At 41.9% G+C, this 19,028-nt stretch overlaps 1 protein-coding gene across 1 annotated transcript in view; it reads right to left on the reverse strand.

Annotated features, from left to right (window-relative positions):
- Positions 1-282: 282 nt before the first annotated feature.
- commd10 (COMM domain containing 10) overlaps positions 283-19,028 on the reverse strand; it is a 101,497-nt gene continuing 82,751 nt past the window's right edge. The window contains exons 6-7 of the mRNA XM_054731600.2: positions 1,410-1,469; positions 283-682 (exon numbers count right to left, since the gene is read on the reverse strand). Coding sequence (XP_054587575.1) covers positions 644-682; positions 1,410-1,469 — 99 coding nt within the window. The 3' untranslated portion in view covers positions 283-643. The remainder of the gene's footprint in view (positions 683-1,409; positions 1,470-19,028) is intronic.

The following is a 19,028-nucleotide window of genomic DNA, read 5'->3' on the forward strand; positions in this document are numbered from 1 at the left end:
GAAAAGTATTTCACATAAAGAGGTAAAGTAGACTTTTTTTTTCATCTCCACATAAAAACCACATCAGGAAACTTGGATTTAAAGTGGGGATTTATGATGACACATTAGAGCGGTCTATCCACACACAAGAGTGCTCACACGCTGTAGATCTGCAGACCAGAACGCCCATCTGTTGAAGCAGAATGCAAGTAGGTCCTAATGAGGAATAATGAGCCTCCACTAAAAAAAAAACCTGGACAGATTTGATCTTCACTCCTAAAATGACAAAACACTTAAAACTGCTGATGTTTCTATTTATTTAATCTCTTTTGGGATGCAAATGATGTTCTACGACAGCTGAGTAATGGCACTTATGTGCTTTTACAGTTGTACATTGTTACGTTTATCATTGCAAACGAAAAAAGAATCGCCACGGCAACACTTTCAATCCCCAAACGACCACATTTTCACGCTGAACTCTCCATATTGAGCACAGACATGAAAAGTCAAAAGATCAAATGGTTAAAAAAAAAAACAATTAGTTTGACATTTTTCTGTAATAAATCACATGAGAAGTGGAACTGCTCAGCTTCCACCAGCTGTCAGCATCAACACCAACAAGGCGGTTTTTGTGTGGGCGTGGTTGTGCTCAGAGCAACAGGCGTCAAGTCAGCGAATCCAACTGTCCCTGAACGACTTCAAGCTGGAACGAAAAAAAAAAGATTCTTTGTTTTATTTGGAAATAAAAGGAAAATAAGGAAACGCTGGACGAAACATTCACACGCATAAAAAGATGTACAGAAAGAAAACAAAAAGTGTGAAAAACATTCATCAAAGTTTAAAGCAGACAGGAAAGAAGATGGATGCGCTCAGGTTAAGATCTGCCAATCAGGAAAACACACACACACACACACATTTTTTTTTTGCAGAGCAACGCTGCCCTCCTGGTGGGAGGGTAACTCTGAAGTGCCTTTTTTCCCTCCACCTGAACCAATCCTCATGTTACCCTCTGATCTCTATTAAGGTAGCGCGACTCAGGTTGCGAATGACCACAGTCACCAATTCTTGTCATGTGTCTTGCCCATGTATGTCTGATCTCTGAATTGTGTGTACTGAAACTCTAATTTCCCTCTGGGATTAATAAAGTATCTTTGATTGGATTGATTGACACACACACACACGCGCGCGCACACACACACATGCGTGCAAACGCGTGCGCGCACACACACACACACATGCACACACACACACACACACACACACACACACACACACACACACACATGCACACACACTAACACACACACACACGCACACACACACACTAACACACACACACACACACACTAACACACACACGCGCACACACACACACACACACACACACACACACACACACACACACACACACACGCATTAATGTAACAAACCTTGTTGTAGAACTCCAGAAGCTGCTGGTGGTTAAACTCAACAAAGACATTTTCCTGAGCCTGCAGAGAAACAGAAGCAGAAAGAAGAAAAACACGAAGTTTTTAAGTATAAAAATCAACTAAGCTGATGAGAAAAAAGCAGCAAAATGGAGTCACGGCCGAGACCTGCTGAGCTGGCTTCTTGTGATTTTTATAAAAGCCCCTCCATTAATTATTACTAGTCAGTCTCTGGACAGCATGTGCCTCTCTCTAGGTCTGATCCATCAGAGTGTTTAAAAATAAAACCTGAGTAACTGTCCAGAAATTCATGGGGAGAAAATCCATCATTCAGCTGGTTTTCTTGTAAAGCACGGAGGACGTTTGCATCAGCCCGGAATCAAAGAAGAATCTGATTCAATTCAGAAAAAGATAAATAAATGTTCTCACATTTACTGACATTTAAAGTCAAACCAGCTGATTATCTCTACTTTAATGTCATTTGCAGATGCGCATTCATCGCTGCATCTCAGTTCTGCAACACAGCGAGACACTCGAGCTTTCTTAATAATCAAATGTGTAATTCAATTTGCCTCTCAGCTCCAAACAACACCAGAAAAGACGATTAAAATGTCACTCAGAAGGCATGACAAAATAAAAGCATGGCACATCCGGTTCTTCTGAATGCTAAAGCTGGTGCGTTTTCTCGTCAGAAAATAAGCCCCATCTTCACTCTGGAAAAGCAAATATTACCAATGACTCCCAGCTTTGACATCCAGGCTTCCGTAGCAGCTTTTCTCTGCTTTTACAGCAGCACGGTGTCCATCTTTACGTCGTCTGATTGGACGATGAATCAGAATTATATTTAATTTGTTGGTCTCTTCATGTGTTACATAAGATGCATTTGGTTCGTATCCTAAATATGGTATGTTAGGTAATGTTGTGGTAGTCTTAATGAATACTAATACCACAAATGTGAGTTTGGTTTCATAGTTTATATCTGTAGAAAATCTCTTCACCATAAGGGTGGCCTAGAAATCTAGGCCACCTAATAGCAAAAGATTTAGCCCTGCAGGTCGTCTAGCCACGCTCCATTGTAGCCTCAGCAGGCCTACCGTTGGCTCGAAGAGTTTTAGGCTCGGCCAATCATTGCGCTCTATGTATGTAGAGAAATGTTACGTGGGCTTACAAACAGAACACTAACCGAGAAGAACAACAAAGCTGGCATCAGCTCAGAAACTGTGCTTGATTTAAACGACTTTGGTATCAACTTTGGATGATTAAGACGTGGGCTTTTCTTTTAGACATGAGCCGATAGAAAAGGGTGTATTTGCATCTTCTTTGATGGTTAATGGCGGACTGCCCGGTTAATGGATTTCTGTATTACCATACCATACCATAGTTTATTTATAAAGCATGTTTAAAACGCAGCATGGGAGCTGCCCAAAGTGCTGCACAGGCTAAAACAAAATGCGACCATTCTAAGGAACTTAAACAGAAGATAAAAATACCAGTCAAAAGCAGATGAAACACGAAGAATACCAAGAATATATTAAAACACTAAAACGAGTCACTGTCTAAAAGCCTAATCGTAAACAAGATTTCTAAACCGCCAGTGATGGAGCCTGCCGAACTCCAATGGGCAACGAGTTCCACAGATTTGGGGCAGCATGCACAAACGCTCGTTCACCCCGCGATTTGTATCGCATCCGTGGCGTACACAGCAGCAAAAGGTCAGCCGACCTCAACGTGCGCGTGGGTGTGTTTATGTTTATGTATTTAGCAGACGCTTTTGTCCAAAGCGACTTACAAGTGGGTACATATGGAGTGAGCAGGTCAGAGAGATAGGGAGGTGCCAGGTCGCTGAGTGATTTAAATACAAAAGTCAGTAACTTAAACTGTACTCTGAAAATGACAGGGAGCCAGTGAAGATGTTCCAGGACAGGGGTAATACGGCTACGTCGGTGTGTATTCGTCAAGAACCTGGCAGCAGCGTTCTGGACGACCTGCAGCCGATTCAGGGCAGAGACCGGAACACCAACTAGGAGGGCGTTTGCGTAGTCAAGGCGAGAGGTAATGAAGGCATGGATGACTTACTCCAAATGCCTCGTTTCACGATTTGTCTGAGGCGAGTCAGGCGGCGAAGCTGACAAAAGCAAGACCTCACTATGGCGTTTATCTGTGGGGCCATAGTGAGTTCAGCATCCAGCTTTACACCGAGACTTGAAACACACTGTTTGGGGTTGAGGGATTAAAGGTCACAAACAGGGTGAGAGCCATGGTGGATGCGGGGTCAAAAACAATATACTCAAGACTTCTTTTCATTTAACTTTAAGAAGCTGGATGCCAGCCAGCCCTTCACGTCATCTAAACATGCAGCCATTCGCGAGCCCGCATTCTTCTCATCCATTTCTACATATAGTTGACAGTTCCTAGTTGATAGTTCCTACCGAGTTAGTAAAACAACCACAGGTTCTGCCCCATGGGTTGTGGCCAGACAACAGTAGGGGTGCAAATCTCTAGTTTGCTCTCGATACAATATTATATCTATAATAGATTGTGATTCAGTTTTTGATTATATCTCTAACTCAGTGACAACACATTCATTTAGATTTAGCATTTATTGGTTGATAGAAAACAAAATCACAAGTGATTAAACAGTCATTTTCCTGGGGAGGGAAGATTTCTTCACCGACTTTCTCACTGCTCATCATGACACGGCTAGCTTCTTAATCCAACATGTTTGGTGATCAGAGGAATTTTCTAAATAACAGTGTATTGGATAACTTGTTATTCTATTAATTTTTGCATTTTGGATCGACGACCATATAACCGATGCATCGCTGTAGGTTGATATATTGTTACACTCCTACTAAACACAGGGATTTTCCCCACCTATTGCCCTAAAATAGTTCCCACAGTCTCCTTAAAACTTGAACGCTGGCTGTTTTAGGGTTTATAGGTTTCATCCTGTTAAAAGGGAGTCTTCCTCTCCACTGTCGCTGCATGCTTGCTTAGTATGAGGATTGCTGTAAAGACACTGACACTAGGGATGGGTACCGAATTCGGTACTTTTTAAGGTACCGACCGAATTCCATAGTACCGACCGAGCACCGATTCACGTCATTTGAAACGGTGCCTCGTTTCGGTACCCGTCCATCATAACGAGAACTTGCCTAGACAGCTGCGCAAGAGCGTTATGTAGTCGGTCGCTGCGAGCGAGTTGTAAACAGAGCAGCATGGTAGAAAGAACGCACGCTAAAGCTTGGGTCCACTTCACTAAATGTGATGGGTAACTGGGTGATGATGAAACCAGCGACAGCGATCTAAGTGTGAGGCATCATCGTTTTAATCTGCTCCAGCAGCTAAATAAACTGTTTAAGATAATGTTAGCTTGATAAATTAGCTTCCATTGCCACCATTGTTATCAGCTAATGGTGCGTTCGCTTTCTCCTCGGAAATTCTAACTTCCCAGTAGGAAAAATCAAATGAAAAAGGACGGCAAAAGGAATGAAGATACACAGTAAATTTAGTTCACAGTAAAGATGTTTGCTTCAGTTTAATTATCAGCTTATAAAACTACAAGGACGATGTTAAAATACAAACAGTTGTATGTTATTTATCGTGATATTTATCAAATATGGTTAGATATTGAGAAAAAAATATTTTTAATTATAAAAGAGAATTAAAATATTAAACACTCAAAAGTATCTAAAATTGGTACCGTTAAGTACCGGTATCGATTCCTAGGTACCGGGAATTAGAACCGAATCGATTCAAATGTCAAAGGTATTGGTGATCAAAAAATATATTTCAAAAGGTATTAATTCTAAATATAAAAACACTGATAAAGTGAACACAGATGATAAACAGTGTAGAGTGCCGTGCAGAGTGAAGCTTTATGTGCATCGCTTATTTTAACCTGCTGGTACACAACATTAACAGTATTTTTTGGGCTGAAAAGAATATTTAATGCAGTTTTTTCAACTCAGTGAAAAATTATGCCAAATTATTTGAATATTAATCAAAGTCATCACGATTACACTTTTCTCATTATTTAGCAGCCCTAGATAGCTGTAATAGCCCGGTTAGAATGATATTCCTTGCAATAAAATGGAGGACGTGTGTTCATCCCTGAACATTTTTCTTAATCCTTCCAGCGAACAAAGCAGGATTTCTAAATGACCAAGGGAAAAGAGGCCCTACAGTCAGCAGCAAAAAAAATCAAGGGCAATCATCACTGGACTGCTATTATCATCACCATCATGACTCCATTAGTAACAAAGAATGAACAATAATCCATTTCCGTGAGCAGGTGTAATGGCAAAACACTTTATCAGCACTCATCATTGAGAAGATAGAGGTAGTATGTGAAATGGTTTCTAGGTGGCACAGCTGTAGAAAACGAAAGAACATTTGGTGCCGCTTGGCAGTCAGATGACAAAAACACTCAATACTTTGTACCAGCGAGGATAGCAAATGGAAGCAAACAATAACTAGAAAAATAACTAATTAAAGGGAAGGACCACGCGCTTACGAACAGTAAAACCACATGTGTGCTGACCGACTGTACACTAATGTTGAGCGCTCCGCCCTGCAGAGATTAAAAGCAGCTCGGGGGCTCTGAGTTAACCGGTAGGGTGAGTGGAGAGGCTGTGTGTCACAGCAAATTAATGACAGAGAGATTAATTAGAAGCAACATTAAAAGATCATAAAGGAGAGCAACAAAGGAGAGATGTCATCTGGTGTCAAAGCCATCGCTCGGCGGCAGAATGTAGGACGGCAAAGATCGCTCCGAAAATCCGCTCGCTGGGTAATAAAAGAACACATTCAAGTTGTGTGAATGAGCGGTTTGGATTCTAAATGATGGATATCAAAGTTACTCCAATGAGATTAAGAAATTGTCTGAGGAAAATGGGTTGCTGTTCGGAGATGATTTGATCTGGGAGTAAAAAGAAATCGTGCGTGCTGTTAAGGAGTTGAATGATGAATCATCTTATTGATCTCCACGGCGGCGAAAGCCATTCAAACGGAGAGAAAGCTGCGTCGCACGGTCATATCTTTTGGCTACTACCTTTCTGTGTGAAAGTTGAAAAGGAGAAATAAACAAACTTCAGCCAGCTGAGGCGTCTCCGTTATCGTCGGACAGAGGTGAGGCGGGGAGGGGGTGACCGAGGCGCTGCCTGTTTGTGAAACGTGTCGATCAAAACCGGGAGACAGAATAGCGTAAACATCAAAACAAACCGCAACAAAATGCTTCCTGTCATGAGGAGGATAAAAGTATACCATGTACGGTTATGAGATGTGTGTATGTGTGTGTGTGTGTGTGTGTGTGTGTGTGTGTGTGTGTGTGTGTGTGTGTGTGTGTGTGTGTGTGTGTGTGTGTGTGTGTGTGTGTGTGTGTGTGTGTGTGTGTACGTGCACTAGGCTCATCACAATGTTCCTCAGGGTTGAGATTTTACCAGGCAGTAAACCAACAAAGCTCTGACAGATCTGGGCTAACACTAATGGGAATCGTCATCATCGTCATCTTCATCCCCGTCGTCTACAACCAGCACATACACACATACGTGTTTCATCGGTCCCAGTGCGTCCAAAACCGAAATAACCCATAAAGATAATTATAAATTCTGTAACATCTGATTTTCTCTAACAGCACACCGGAGTATATTTCTGCAGATTAAAAACTTACTGAAATTCCCTGGAAGAGAAAACAGCTGTGGAGGATGGAATGGTAAGGAAGTAAAGCAACAACCAAACCTTGATGCTTTTTACGGTTCTTCAGCCTCATTTGTGTCACTAACAGCGAGTTCTGACTCAGTGTGTCGGCCTGAGAGAAACATAAACCGTCTAAGACTAAAAACACCAACAAGAAAAATATCCAACAGTTTCAGTATACAACATTATCAGTAGCCTTGATCAGCGTCAGCTCCGAGGAAGTTTTGCAGTCGGCAAACGAAACTGTCAGCAAGGTAAAAAAAAAAAAAAACTTTTCTGTGTTTTAAAAAAGAACCAAAAATGGAACATTATCAGCAGGCTTTATTTAAATCTTTAGACCAATTTAGTTCAGATTTTTTTAAGTATGTGAAGGATATGAACTGTTAATATCTGTTTCAAAAAGCTTTCTAGAAAGCCTCACTTTGGAGAATTCAATATTAAAAGCGTTTTTGCTGACTGATAACTAATCTCAAGGATTTTATGCAAATATGGTTTCAAAAATGATTTTGATCTTACACATATTGTCAGAATTGTTAGTTATTTGCAGAATAGGGATATGCATACAGGAAACTGGCAGGAGTTGCATAACTCAGTTGGAGTGAAATGCATAGTAATGAGAAGTTGCAACACATTCTCACTCCCAGCGCATCAAAAACAAACGCTTGGTCAGCCACCCTCCGCCTCAGACCCCTGACGCCAAAAGTGCCCTTTTTCGTCACTTGTGTGCCAAAAGGGTTTTTCCCTTTTCTGACTGCAGATCCCAATGCAGCATTACACTGACGTGATGGGATGTCCGTTGATGCGGCACCGAACCAGCTCATTTAACCACACCTAAACCTTAACATTTCACTATTTATAACCTTTCCCTCACCCTCATCCTAACCCTAACCCTCTTGCTACCTAAACGTTACTCTCACTGTGATCAAGCGTTTGTTTCCCATGCATTCTGACTGTGAATTTTCATATTTTCTGCAAAAGGGGAACGTTAGAACGTACCATCTGGCGAGGGGGAGGTTACAAATACCCTCTGATTTGAACCTCCACCTTGGTAGTTGAAACCTCCCCCTCGCGTTGGCTCGGTCCAAGCTCGACCAATGACGAGGCGGCTCCCACCGTTCACTTCATAGAGCCGGCTTTTAGAGCGACCGACGGGACGCATCACTAACGTGTTGCTAGCAAGATGGTTAAGCTTAGGATAGGGGTGAGGGGAAGGTTAAATAAGAGGATAAGGTTAGGGTGAGGTACAATGAGCTTGTTTGGTGCCCTGGCTGCGGACATCCCATCGCGTCAGTTTTACGCTGCATTGGGATCTGCAGTCAGAAAAGGGAAAAAGCCCTTTTCGCACATAAGTAACGAAAAAGGGCACTTTTGGCGTCAGGGGTCTGAGGCGGAGGGTGGTCAATCCTAAAGAAAAACTGCTACATGGCTTCAAATATATTCACCTCATGAGTTCCCTTTGAACTGCAGTTCTAAAAGATCTACCAACCGCAAAAACAGCGGAGTGCGCCGGCCACGCGTCACCGAGGATAAAACAGGTGATGCGCCCCGATCCACAGCAGAGAAACGCATCAGGCACAAGTAAAAGAATAAAAGACAGAAAAAATAAAAGGAAATGAGCCGACATGAACGATCGCATGTTAAATTAGTTTTTGAGGTGGCAACACCTGATTTGATAATGTTACTGTGGCCGTGCTCAGGACGCAGATGTCTGGAGCGCGTCAACGATCAGAGCTTTGTATGTGCAAGCTGGTTAAGGTTAGGATGGGGGTGAGGGGAAGGTTAAATTGCAAGAGGGTAAACGTCACAATTTGGTTAAATGTCCGTTTTACGGCAGGTGTCAGTACCGACGCTCTGGCACAGTGCGTTGCCTCCCGACGCGCAGGAGCTTGTCACCTGCTGACAGCAGGCTGCTGTCTTTTCCGTGGACTGCATCTTGCCGGTCATTATCACGTGACAGCGACTAGTCGATGACAGGCATAAAAGGTCACTATAGAGCAGTGAAGTCGACTAGTGACTAGTTCATACAACGGTATGTATTTTAGGTCACTGCCGAGCTGAGCTTAGATTTTAACATGTAATGTTTAACCATGAAATGTAAATGTAATAGGGTAAAACCCAGTGCATTTAACATAATGCTGCACTTTAGAAAATGGGTTGAAATATAACATGTTGGTGGAGCTGGGTTCCGACTGTTGGTTTGGTCCCCTCCCCTCAGCGGCAGCTCGGCGTATCTCTGACTCAGAAGCTCCGGTGTTGTGCACAGTTTATTCCGGTTGTAGCTACGTAGCTACCTCCATTAGCTTAGCTCCCATCTCCGCGTTAGCTTTGGGTTAGCTTGGAGCTACATCACTTCAGTTCGACGGGTGTCGTCATTTGATCCCAGCCTTACAGCCCCACCCTCAGCTCCACCTCTTTTCCCTCTTTTGGAATTGTCTAGGTTTGACGGAACCTGTGACACGGTCAAAATGGCGGTGGTGGCCACCTCCCATTTTGGCTCAAAAACTTATAATTGGAGCCTATGGACACGAATTGTCCAGTATATATGTCCATGATCACAATACAGTGGAGATGACGTGATACTAACCAGACGATATTTGTCATTTTTCAGACTGAATTTAATTGGAAACTCTGACCTTCAGGATCCCCTTTTGTCAGAAAGAAAAATCTGCTGCCACCTAGCAGTCGGAGTTTTAATAGCACCACACAAAAGAAATACAGTCAAAATTATTCGCTTACACTGTTTTAAATATCAATTTATTATCATAGCATGAAATATTGTGATATTTGCGTATCATTATTTTCTTACGATCCTCTAAAAAAGCACATTGTATTATTGAAAGGACAAAGAAAATGTCTCTTAACTCATTCACTGCCAATGACGACTAAAGTTGTCATTTGCATTTTTTTACAGTTTGAGCATCGGAACAAGCCCCCGCACCGTGAGAACAAACATCTGAGCTCTAAAGCCAATCTTCATCTGCATTCGTCACACGTCACGTGATCAGGAAGCAGAACATCCATGTGTTAGGAGATCATTTTCAGCCGCTGCTGTAAAAAAAGTGAGGCGCGAACCGGAAATGCTTCTGCCGATCACAATTCAACAACGGATTATGAAAGACCGGATAACGCTCGAAACACGCGGATTTTTCCTGATGTAAGAGGTGAGTCTCCGCTTTGTTTTGGTTGTTTTGGTTGTTTTGGCGTCGACATCATCCTGGCGCGCAACGTTCTGTGACTCTTAAAAAAAAACAGTAAAAATGGTGAGAAACGCTGGCAGCAAAGGGCTTTACCGATCAAGAAACGACTGGAGGTGAATGAGTTTAAGATGCCAACTATATAAAAACCAAAACATACAGATTAGCTGCATTCATTTTCCATTGTGGAGTCAATGGAAATTCTCAAATTCTCAAAACTGGGATATTTTTCTATCCAATGAAACTGAATCACTTTTGTTTGACATCAAAATACAGAAAAGCACAGCAGAAAGAAAGTGGGGATCACAGATGACAAGGACAGGACATTGACGACAAAGAAAAAGGAGAAAATGGGAACATAAGAGAGACAGTAAAAGAGGACGCAGCAAAGGCATTCAAAGACAGAACAAAAGCCAAAGGGAAAAATGAATGCAGCAAACTTTCACAAAACTGAATCCTGGTAGATTTAAACGTCAAACCGGAGAACTTTGTGACAAAAATGTGTCTAATCCAGATGTTTAACCCTAAACTCTAAAACTAATGTAAAAATAAAAATGTTACTGAGAAATGTTGGAAACCACAAAGGCTACTTTATGGCTCTAATTCAGTTTAAAACTCATACCAGGAGCATTTTCAGACCGTCTACGATCTGAGGATTTCCAGTTCAGACAGCTTGTGTTCGAACCTTCGCTTATTAGAATGTGAACATCAGGACGGGTTTGAGTCGAGTCTGAAACAGCAGGAATGAGAGTCAATATCTCCTGGTCTGAGGTCAAGGTCCTCAGCGGGAAAAAAGCAGATTAAGAACTTCTGCTTGGAAATGATCCCTCATGGAAAATATTTTTGTATCATGGGGTTTTGATCACTATGGGTAGAAACCAAAAGAAAGAAAGCGTGCTCTTATCCTTTACCAACAAACTGTAAAAACAAACTCCTCTCCTAAAGGTGACTGACTCTGAAAGAGCAAATTGCAGGTTAGAGACTCCCATGAACCAATGTTTAGAGAAACATAATAGAAACTCATTTTAAAAGGTTTTTTTTACACATACATTAATTATTTAGGCTTTTAGAGTCATTGTCTTCTTCTTCCGGCTCTTGGAGGGTGCAGACGCTTTTTTCCCTCCTCTCCTCCATATCTTATCCTCAAGGCCTTTGTCTGTCTCTGTGTGCTGGGTGCACGGCTGCTTCTGCATTTTTCTGGAAACTGAAATTCACTCAAATGGATCTCGTCAGCTGGTCTCTCAATGCGATTGATAAAATTGTTTCAACGATGAGAACGGGAGAAGGGGCTCCCGGATGCCCCTCCGGGACAGACCCAGTTGGACACACCATGGACTCCTGGAAACAGTGGAACTTGATTTGTTTATCTCAGCTGTCTGTGGAGGACTCTGAAGACGTGTGGATATTCGTGGTGTTGGTGTCGGGTTTCCTGCTCATTGGCTTTGGAGGCTTCCTGGCTTACTGGAAAATTAACAAGCTGTCGAGGAATATTGGCCTGATCCCGGAGCTCAGAGATGGATTGCACCGCGCTGTGAATTCACAGACTCACATAACTGTCGAGATGAATCGTAAGCTTGGGACTTTGGCGGAGATTCATTCTTTGGCACAAAGATGGATGCCATCAAGGATAGAGTGGACGAATCAGCACGGATTGGGATAGTTTAATGTCCATTATTGGGATTTTGAGAGGTTGAGGACCAACAAACTTTAAGACAGAGAGGAAATTATCTCTGTCTGGCCCCAAAACAATTTCTAATGGGAATCTGGTGCCCTTGAGCCTGCGAGGCTCCAACGAAAACTCCCCCCTCAGAAGATATGTGGAATGTGCCGTCGCTATGGCAACTCAGCTCTGCCTCCTTTCCCTGCCAAACCAAGTGACGTCATGTGAGGGAGTCCTGTTAGCTTAATCCAGAGAAAAATATGGACTCTAATGTGGCTCTGACACAGAGGAAACTTTAAATGTTTATAATTTTACTTATGATGGACCTAAACCATAAAGTTATGAGTTTGCTGCTCGCCCCAGAGAGCAGAGACCAACCAGAGGGAGAAATTAATCAATCAATGGAAGCTAATTTATCAAGCTAACATAATCTTGACCAGTTTATCTAGCTGCTGGAGCAGATTAAAACGATGATGCCTCACACTTAGATCGTTGTCGCTGGTTTCATCTTCACCCAATCACCCGTCGCATTTAGTAAAGTGAAGCCAAACTTTAGAGCGCGTTCATGTTCTTCTAGTCGGAAAATCTGAGTTCTGAGGAGAAAGCGAACGCACCATTAGCGGAACGGAAGCTAACATATCAAGCTAACGTTATCTTAAACATTTTATTTACCTACCGGAGCAGATTAAGATGAGGATGTCTCACTTAGATCGTTGTCGCTGGTTTCATCATCACCCAGTTACCCATCACATTTAGTGAAGTGGACCCAAGCTTTAGCGTGCGTTCTTTCTACCATGCTGCTCTGTTTACAACTCGCTCGCAGCGAGCGACGACATAACGCTCTTGCGCATGCGCAGCTGTCTAGGCAAGTTCTCGTTATGAAGGACGGGTACCGAAACGAGGCACCGTTTCAAATGACGTGAATTGGCGCTCAGTCGGTACTATGGAATTCGGTCGGTACCTTAAAAAGTACCAAATTCGGTACCCAACGCTACTTGTGAGGCAAACTTAATTATTCACACTGAGCATCATTGGATTTTATTACTCTTTCTCTTAATTCCATGACTTCTAAATCATGGATTCTACTCAGAAATCTTGTTTTATTTAACATCTTTAGACTCTAAATGATCAGTGTCCAGATAAAAATGGACTGGGAGAACTTATAATGACTTTAAAGGCTCATTAGTGACTGAAACACAGAACAGATGTAGTGGTAAAGTTAAAAACTATGAATATTTATTTTTCTAACTGGTTTCTGTTTGACTCTCTGTAAAGCAGCTTTAGTTTCACGAATGAAAGTGCAGCAATGTTTAATGCACATTTGTCATTCTGAACATGGCTTAACCTCGAGGAAACGTAGATTTAGGCTACTGTGACTAGTACCGCATGATTACCCTCGTGAAATTCTTATCCTGCTGACTCTGTCGGTGTGTGTTTACAGGAGCACTCATCTATAGCAGAAACATTACAGGTAGGAAACAAAAACAGGGCCCTGCGGTGGAGTTGGAGCTTGTTTCCTTTGGGCTACAATGATATCCCAGAGGAGCCACTTTAACCAGAGGCTTGTCACTTCACACTTGCAAAGAAATGTTATTTTCCCACGTGTTCATGATTACTGGGGAAAATAATGAAATTTGTGTCCTTATAAGTGGTATGAGATTAAATTTTAATGCTTCCTCATTTGTTTGGTCTGTTGTGTCTTTGTGGGCATTTAAATTATGTAAAAGTTTCAAAATATACATAGAATTGACTAATTTGTACAGAGTACATGAGTATACACAGTCCATTAAAATGCGATGTGTCCTTTGGGCCCTAGGCTTTTGCTGCTACACTTGTTTGTCCCCAAATTAGGGGACGCTCAGGCTCGAAGGGTTGGACCATACCAGACCTCCCACTTCATTATGTATACCACAGCAAGATGGACCCTTCTTTGACTTCAGAACTACCTTAATTCTTTATTCATTCAACATCCTTAGAGAGCACGTAATTATGACTTTGTGATTTCAACGGATCTGTGAAAAAATAGCAAAGAATAAATAAAACATAAAAATAATAAATAAAAACCAAACCATTTTTTCATAGCCACTTTTATGAGTTTTTTATAGTATTCCCTTGATCCATTTTTCTATTTCAAAATTTGTCTCAAGAGGTTTTGCGATAAAAATTTGTACTATACACACAAACGCTGCTAAAAGGACATTCAGAAGGGGGAATCTCTCCGGATGGGCAAAAACATCCCTAATGACTGCTAATTTGTATTATAGTAATTTTGCATGGCAACCATGTAATTATGTAGTTTTTAAACTTTTGGTGTCTTATGATCTTTTATCCTGTGTTTTTGTAGTGTCAGCCTGTAACGCCGGGGACACACCGGCCGCCGAAGCGCCACGAAACGGGGACCGCCTTCATTCAGCTCCCTTGTTTTCCTATTCTATAGACCACATGGGCCACCGAAGTGCCGCGCGCTCCAGCCCGCGCCGTGCAGCGATCGTTTTGGCATCTGCTCTATTTTTGTCGCGAGCCGCAGGTGAACCGTGTCAATTCTGGCAGGAAGTCAAACCTAGACATAACAGGCCGGTAAATTTAACAAAATAAAGCATTTCAAAATACAATTCCACGATAGTCAAATGTGTTCGTAAACAGACTTTGCATAAAAACCACACGAACACACACACATACACACACAAACAGCAAGGGGGAGGGGCGTGTCGAGGAAAAGAGCAGAGAAAAGGCAGAGAGGAAATGGAGGACACCAAGTGGTTAAAAGAAAAACTACGAGGCGCGCCTCGACCGGAACGGAGAAACAAGCGTCTGGTCTGAACTGAGGAGCAGCGGCCGAATTTCGTGAGCGCTTCGCCTCCCGGCGCTTCGGCGGCCGGTGTGTGCCCCGGCGTAAATCCTGCAAGGGGACTGCTCATGGACATCATCCTTGTTTCAAACTGAGTGTACGCACATTATTACTGTAATAATGGTCATTAATACACACCGTCTCCCTTAAACAAATAAATAAATGAAATTAAATTTTACAATTCATGCGTAGCCTAAAGACAAACAAATTCATTTTAAATCTGTTTAAAGGAATACCACACTGTTGCCTGATAAATTCATCTACGAAGACAGAATGTAGCTCATCACTGTGTTTATTACATCATACGTCCTTTATGACAATGAACTCTTAATGTGTCCAACTGCGCTTATTGTTTGATGATTAACCGATGCCCGGCAGAGAGATCCTGACACTCAAAGTCACAGAAAAAGACAGTATGATGCATCCTAACTACTCTCAACACACACACACACACACACACACACACACACACACACACACACACACACACACACACACACACACACACACACACACACACACACACACACACACACACACACACACACACACACTCAATTTTCTTGTTATTGTACTGGAACCGCCACACAAACACACACCTCTTTGCATTTTCTCTGCTTCCCCAAATATCGAGACAGTCATCAATCAAAAATAACTACAATGCATGATGTTACATTGATATGTTGCCATGGGCACACAAAAACCCGATGAGTGATAACAACTTGTCTGCATGCTTGACTACCTTTTTGTCTTTTTTCACTCGGCGAGCTTCCTTTGTGCACTTCTACCTGTCAGGTAGCTTATAACACTCAGCTGTCTGCCAGCCTGTCTCTGCCTGTCCCCCTGTCTCTTCATGCCAGACAACATATAAAAAAAAAACAACCTTCCCCCAGCTGTCAGGACTGTATTCTGCCATCTTACTGCAGGATGGGAGTCATTGAGAGGTGACTCCCTTGTCTTTGGCCAAGCAGGCACGAAGGACAGAGGCTGGGATTTCTGTACAAACTTGAGTTAAGGGTGTTTGTGTTCCGATCACGGCACACTTACCTAACTCTCCCCCAAAAGGAGTCAAAAAGTTTGCAAGATGCTTTGATTTTGTATGGAATTATAGAACGTTTATAAAAATGCGACTTTATTAAAATGTGAGTCCACTTTGCTCTTATCAGAAGCGTCCTTGTGCTTGAACGTGCATGTGTATGTGCACGTGTGTGTCCCGCTGCACAGCTCTCAGTCACTTGAACAACTAAACACAAGCAGCTGTGCTGTCAAAACAGTGTTTCAATGTCTCTCCAAAAAGAAAGAAGGAGATTTCTGTTTGCTTTAGTGCTACAGGTGTGCTGCCTCAATCTGCTTAGTTTGTGCCCGTGTTTCGACGTAATCCACCTGATTCACAAGAGATGAACAATAACTCGTTTGGGGAATTAGTGGCAAGTAAAATAGTTCAGCTGAGAGGAAAAATGCCAAATTGGCTCCTTTCTACTCATTAAATCAAGCTAACCCAATAACATTAACATTTTATAAATTATATCTGTTTCTAACTGCATTTACCAAACATAACAGGGTGACTGTAACACGATGACTACCGACCCACAAAATGTTCAATGTGTCACGATCTATTAGATTCAACATTTATCTAATCAGCGAGTTAGCAAACAAGTTATTATAGCATAGATAGCACACGGCATTAGGACTGAAATGAGATTTAGACAGTTTATACAGCAATTAATCAATGAGTGGGTGGTCACTCAAGAATCCGACAACTTCTAGGTTAGAAAGTTCTGCTTTTAAAAAAACTTCTGCTGAACTTTCAGAAGTTTCTAGCCCGGCAAGCCATCCTATCGGGTAAATGGTAAAGGGCCTGTATTTGATACAGCGCCTTCTAGAGTCCTGGAACCCCCCAAGGCGCTTTACAACACAACCAGTCATTCACCCATTCACACACACATTCACACACTGGTGGGGATGAGCTACGATGTAGCCACAGCTGCCCTGGGGCGCACTGACAGAGGCGAGGCTGCCGAGCACTGGCGCCACCGGTCCCTCCGACCACCGCCAGCAGGCAACCCGGGTTAAGTGTCTTGCCCAAGGACACAACGACAGCGACAGACTGAGCGGGGCTCGAACCTGCAACCTTCCGATTACGGGGCGAACACTTAACTCCTGTGCCACCGTCGCCCCACAAAATACAGGGAGGGTAAATACATAGTAATGGTTAAATAAATAAATAAATAAATAAAATCCTTTAAAATGACACTAGAAGAGGCACAAACCTGATGGAGGACTAACATTTACTAACGTGGGTCAGACCCAACCACAGAAGAGCTGAAGCCGGGTGGTAAAGACACACAGGTAGTTCTAATAACACCTGAGCTCCATGACGTCTGAGACTGATGCATCAGTGCTCCAGTCCGACTCAGACGCCAGCAAGGTGGAGGTGGAGTACTGGTTTGGGCTGGTGTCATCAAAGATGAGCTTGTGGGGCCTTTTCGGGTTGAGGATGGAGTCAAGCTCAACTCCCATTCCTACTACCAGTTTCTGGAAGACACCTTCTTCAAGCAGTGGTACAGGAAGAAGTCTGCATCCTTCAGGAAACACATGATTTTCATGCAGGACAATGCTCCATCACATGTGTCCAAGTACTCCACAGCGTGGCTGACAAGAAAGGGTATAAAAGAAGAAAATCTAATGACATGGCCTCCTTGTTCACCTGATCTGAACCCCATTGAGAACCTGTGGTCCATCATCAAATGTGAGATTTACAAGGAGGGAAAACGGTACACCTCTCTGAACAGTGTCTGGGAGGCTGTGGTTGCTGCTGCACGCAATGTTGATGGTGAACAGATCAAAACACTGACAGCATCCATGGATGGCAGGCTTTTGAGTGTCCTTGCAAAGAAAGGTGTCTATATTGGTCGCTGATTTGTTTTTGTATTGTTTTTGAATGTCAGAAATGTATATTTGGGAATGTGGAGATGTTATATTGGTTTCACTGGTAAAAATAAATAATTGAAATGGGTATATATTTGTTTTTTGTTAAGTTGCCTAATAATTATGCACAGTAATAGTCACCTGCACACACAGATATCCCCCTAAAATAGCTAAAACTACAAACAAACTACAAACTACTTCCAAAAACATTCAGCTTTGATATTAATGAGTTTTCTGGGTTCATTGAGAACATGGTTGCTGTTCAATAATAAAATTATTCCTCAAAAATACAACTTGCCTAATAATTCTGCACTCCCTGTAGATTACCAGCAACAGAAATGCTGTTAAAACACATAATTATGTGAAGCTGGAAAAATTAAAATACTGTGCAAAATTACATTTAAGTCTGTAATTTTACTAGACTGAGAGACAATTTAAAGGCTCAGGAACCTTTACAGGTGTTTCTATTTGCAATTTTAAATTTTAGCCGATTGGGGTCTTGTTAAATATCACACAGTGACCTTTTAATAGTCTAGATTAGTGTAATGTTCCTGTTAGTAGTTCCACCTGTTAAGTGCTTATTTATTTAAATTATTCAGGTTTATAAAAACATTTGGACATACATTTTATTATGTTCCAGTCATTAGTCATTTATATTTCACTATTGTAGTCATTTATAGTAAATTAAGTTCAATTAACCCATTTTCTTGCATTCTTTAATGAAAAAAGTAACTAAGTAGTTCTTTTTCTTGGTAATTAGTTACCTTTATGATCTCGTAACTCAGTTAGTAACTGAGTTACTTTTTTGACAAAGTAATTAGTAACTATAACTAATTACTTTTTAAAAGTAACTTTCCCAACACTGGTCTCAGCTCTAGTGTTACATCTACCTAACAAACATTAATGATCAACTTTTTTATTTATATATTTGCAGTGTTCTGTAGAAGGAATGAATGCCTTGTAAGTCGTATTCTGGGGGAAAAAATGCTCCGGTGCGCCTGTTTCAGGAACTAGAAGCGAGCCAGAGCTGATATTTGGACATCTCATCTCTGACTGGCTAACAGCAACAAGACTCTACTACTGACTCAGTTTGCTTTGCAATGCTGATGCTTTATCTCCAAAAATAACACAAGCCTGAAGGAGTTCTGCTGTGTGGCGGAGTAGCTAATGCTAACGGTTAGTTCGATTGACCTGCAGAGCAAAATCTTTTGCTACGGCGACAGTTGGTCAAGATTTCTAGGCTAAGAGATTTCTGCAGAATTAGAATAATTTAAAGAGATTCATCGCAAAGATTT

The sequence above is a fragment of the Nothobranchius furzeri genome, chromosome 17, assembly GCF_043380555.1.
Source record: "Nothobranchius furzeri strain GRZ-AD chromosome 17, NfurGRZ-RIMD1, whole genome shotgun sequence".
NCBI lineage: Eukaryota > Metazoa > Chordata > Actinopteri > Cyprinodontiformes > Nothobranchiidae > Nothobranchius > Nothobranchius furzeri.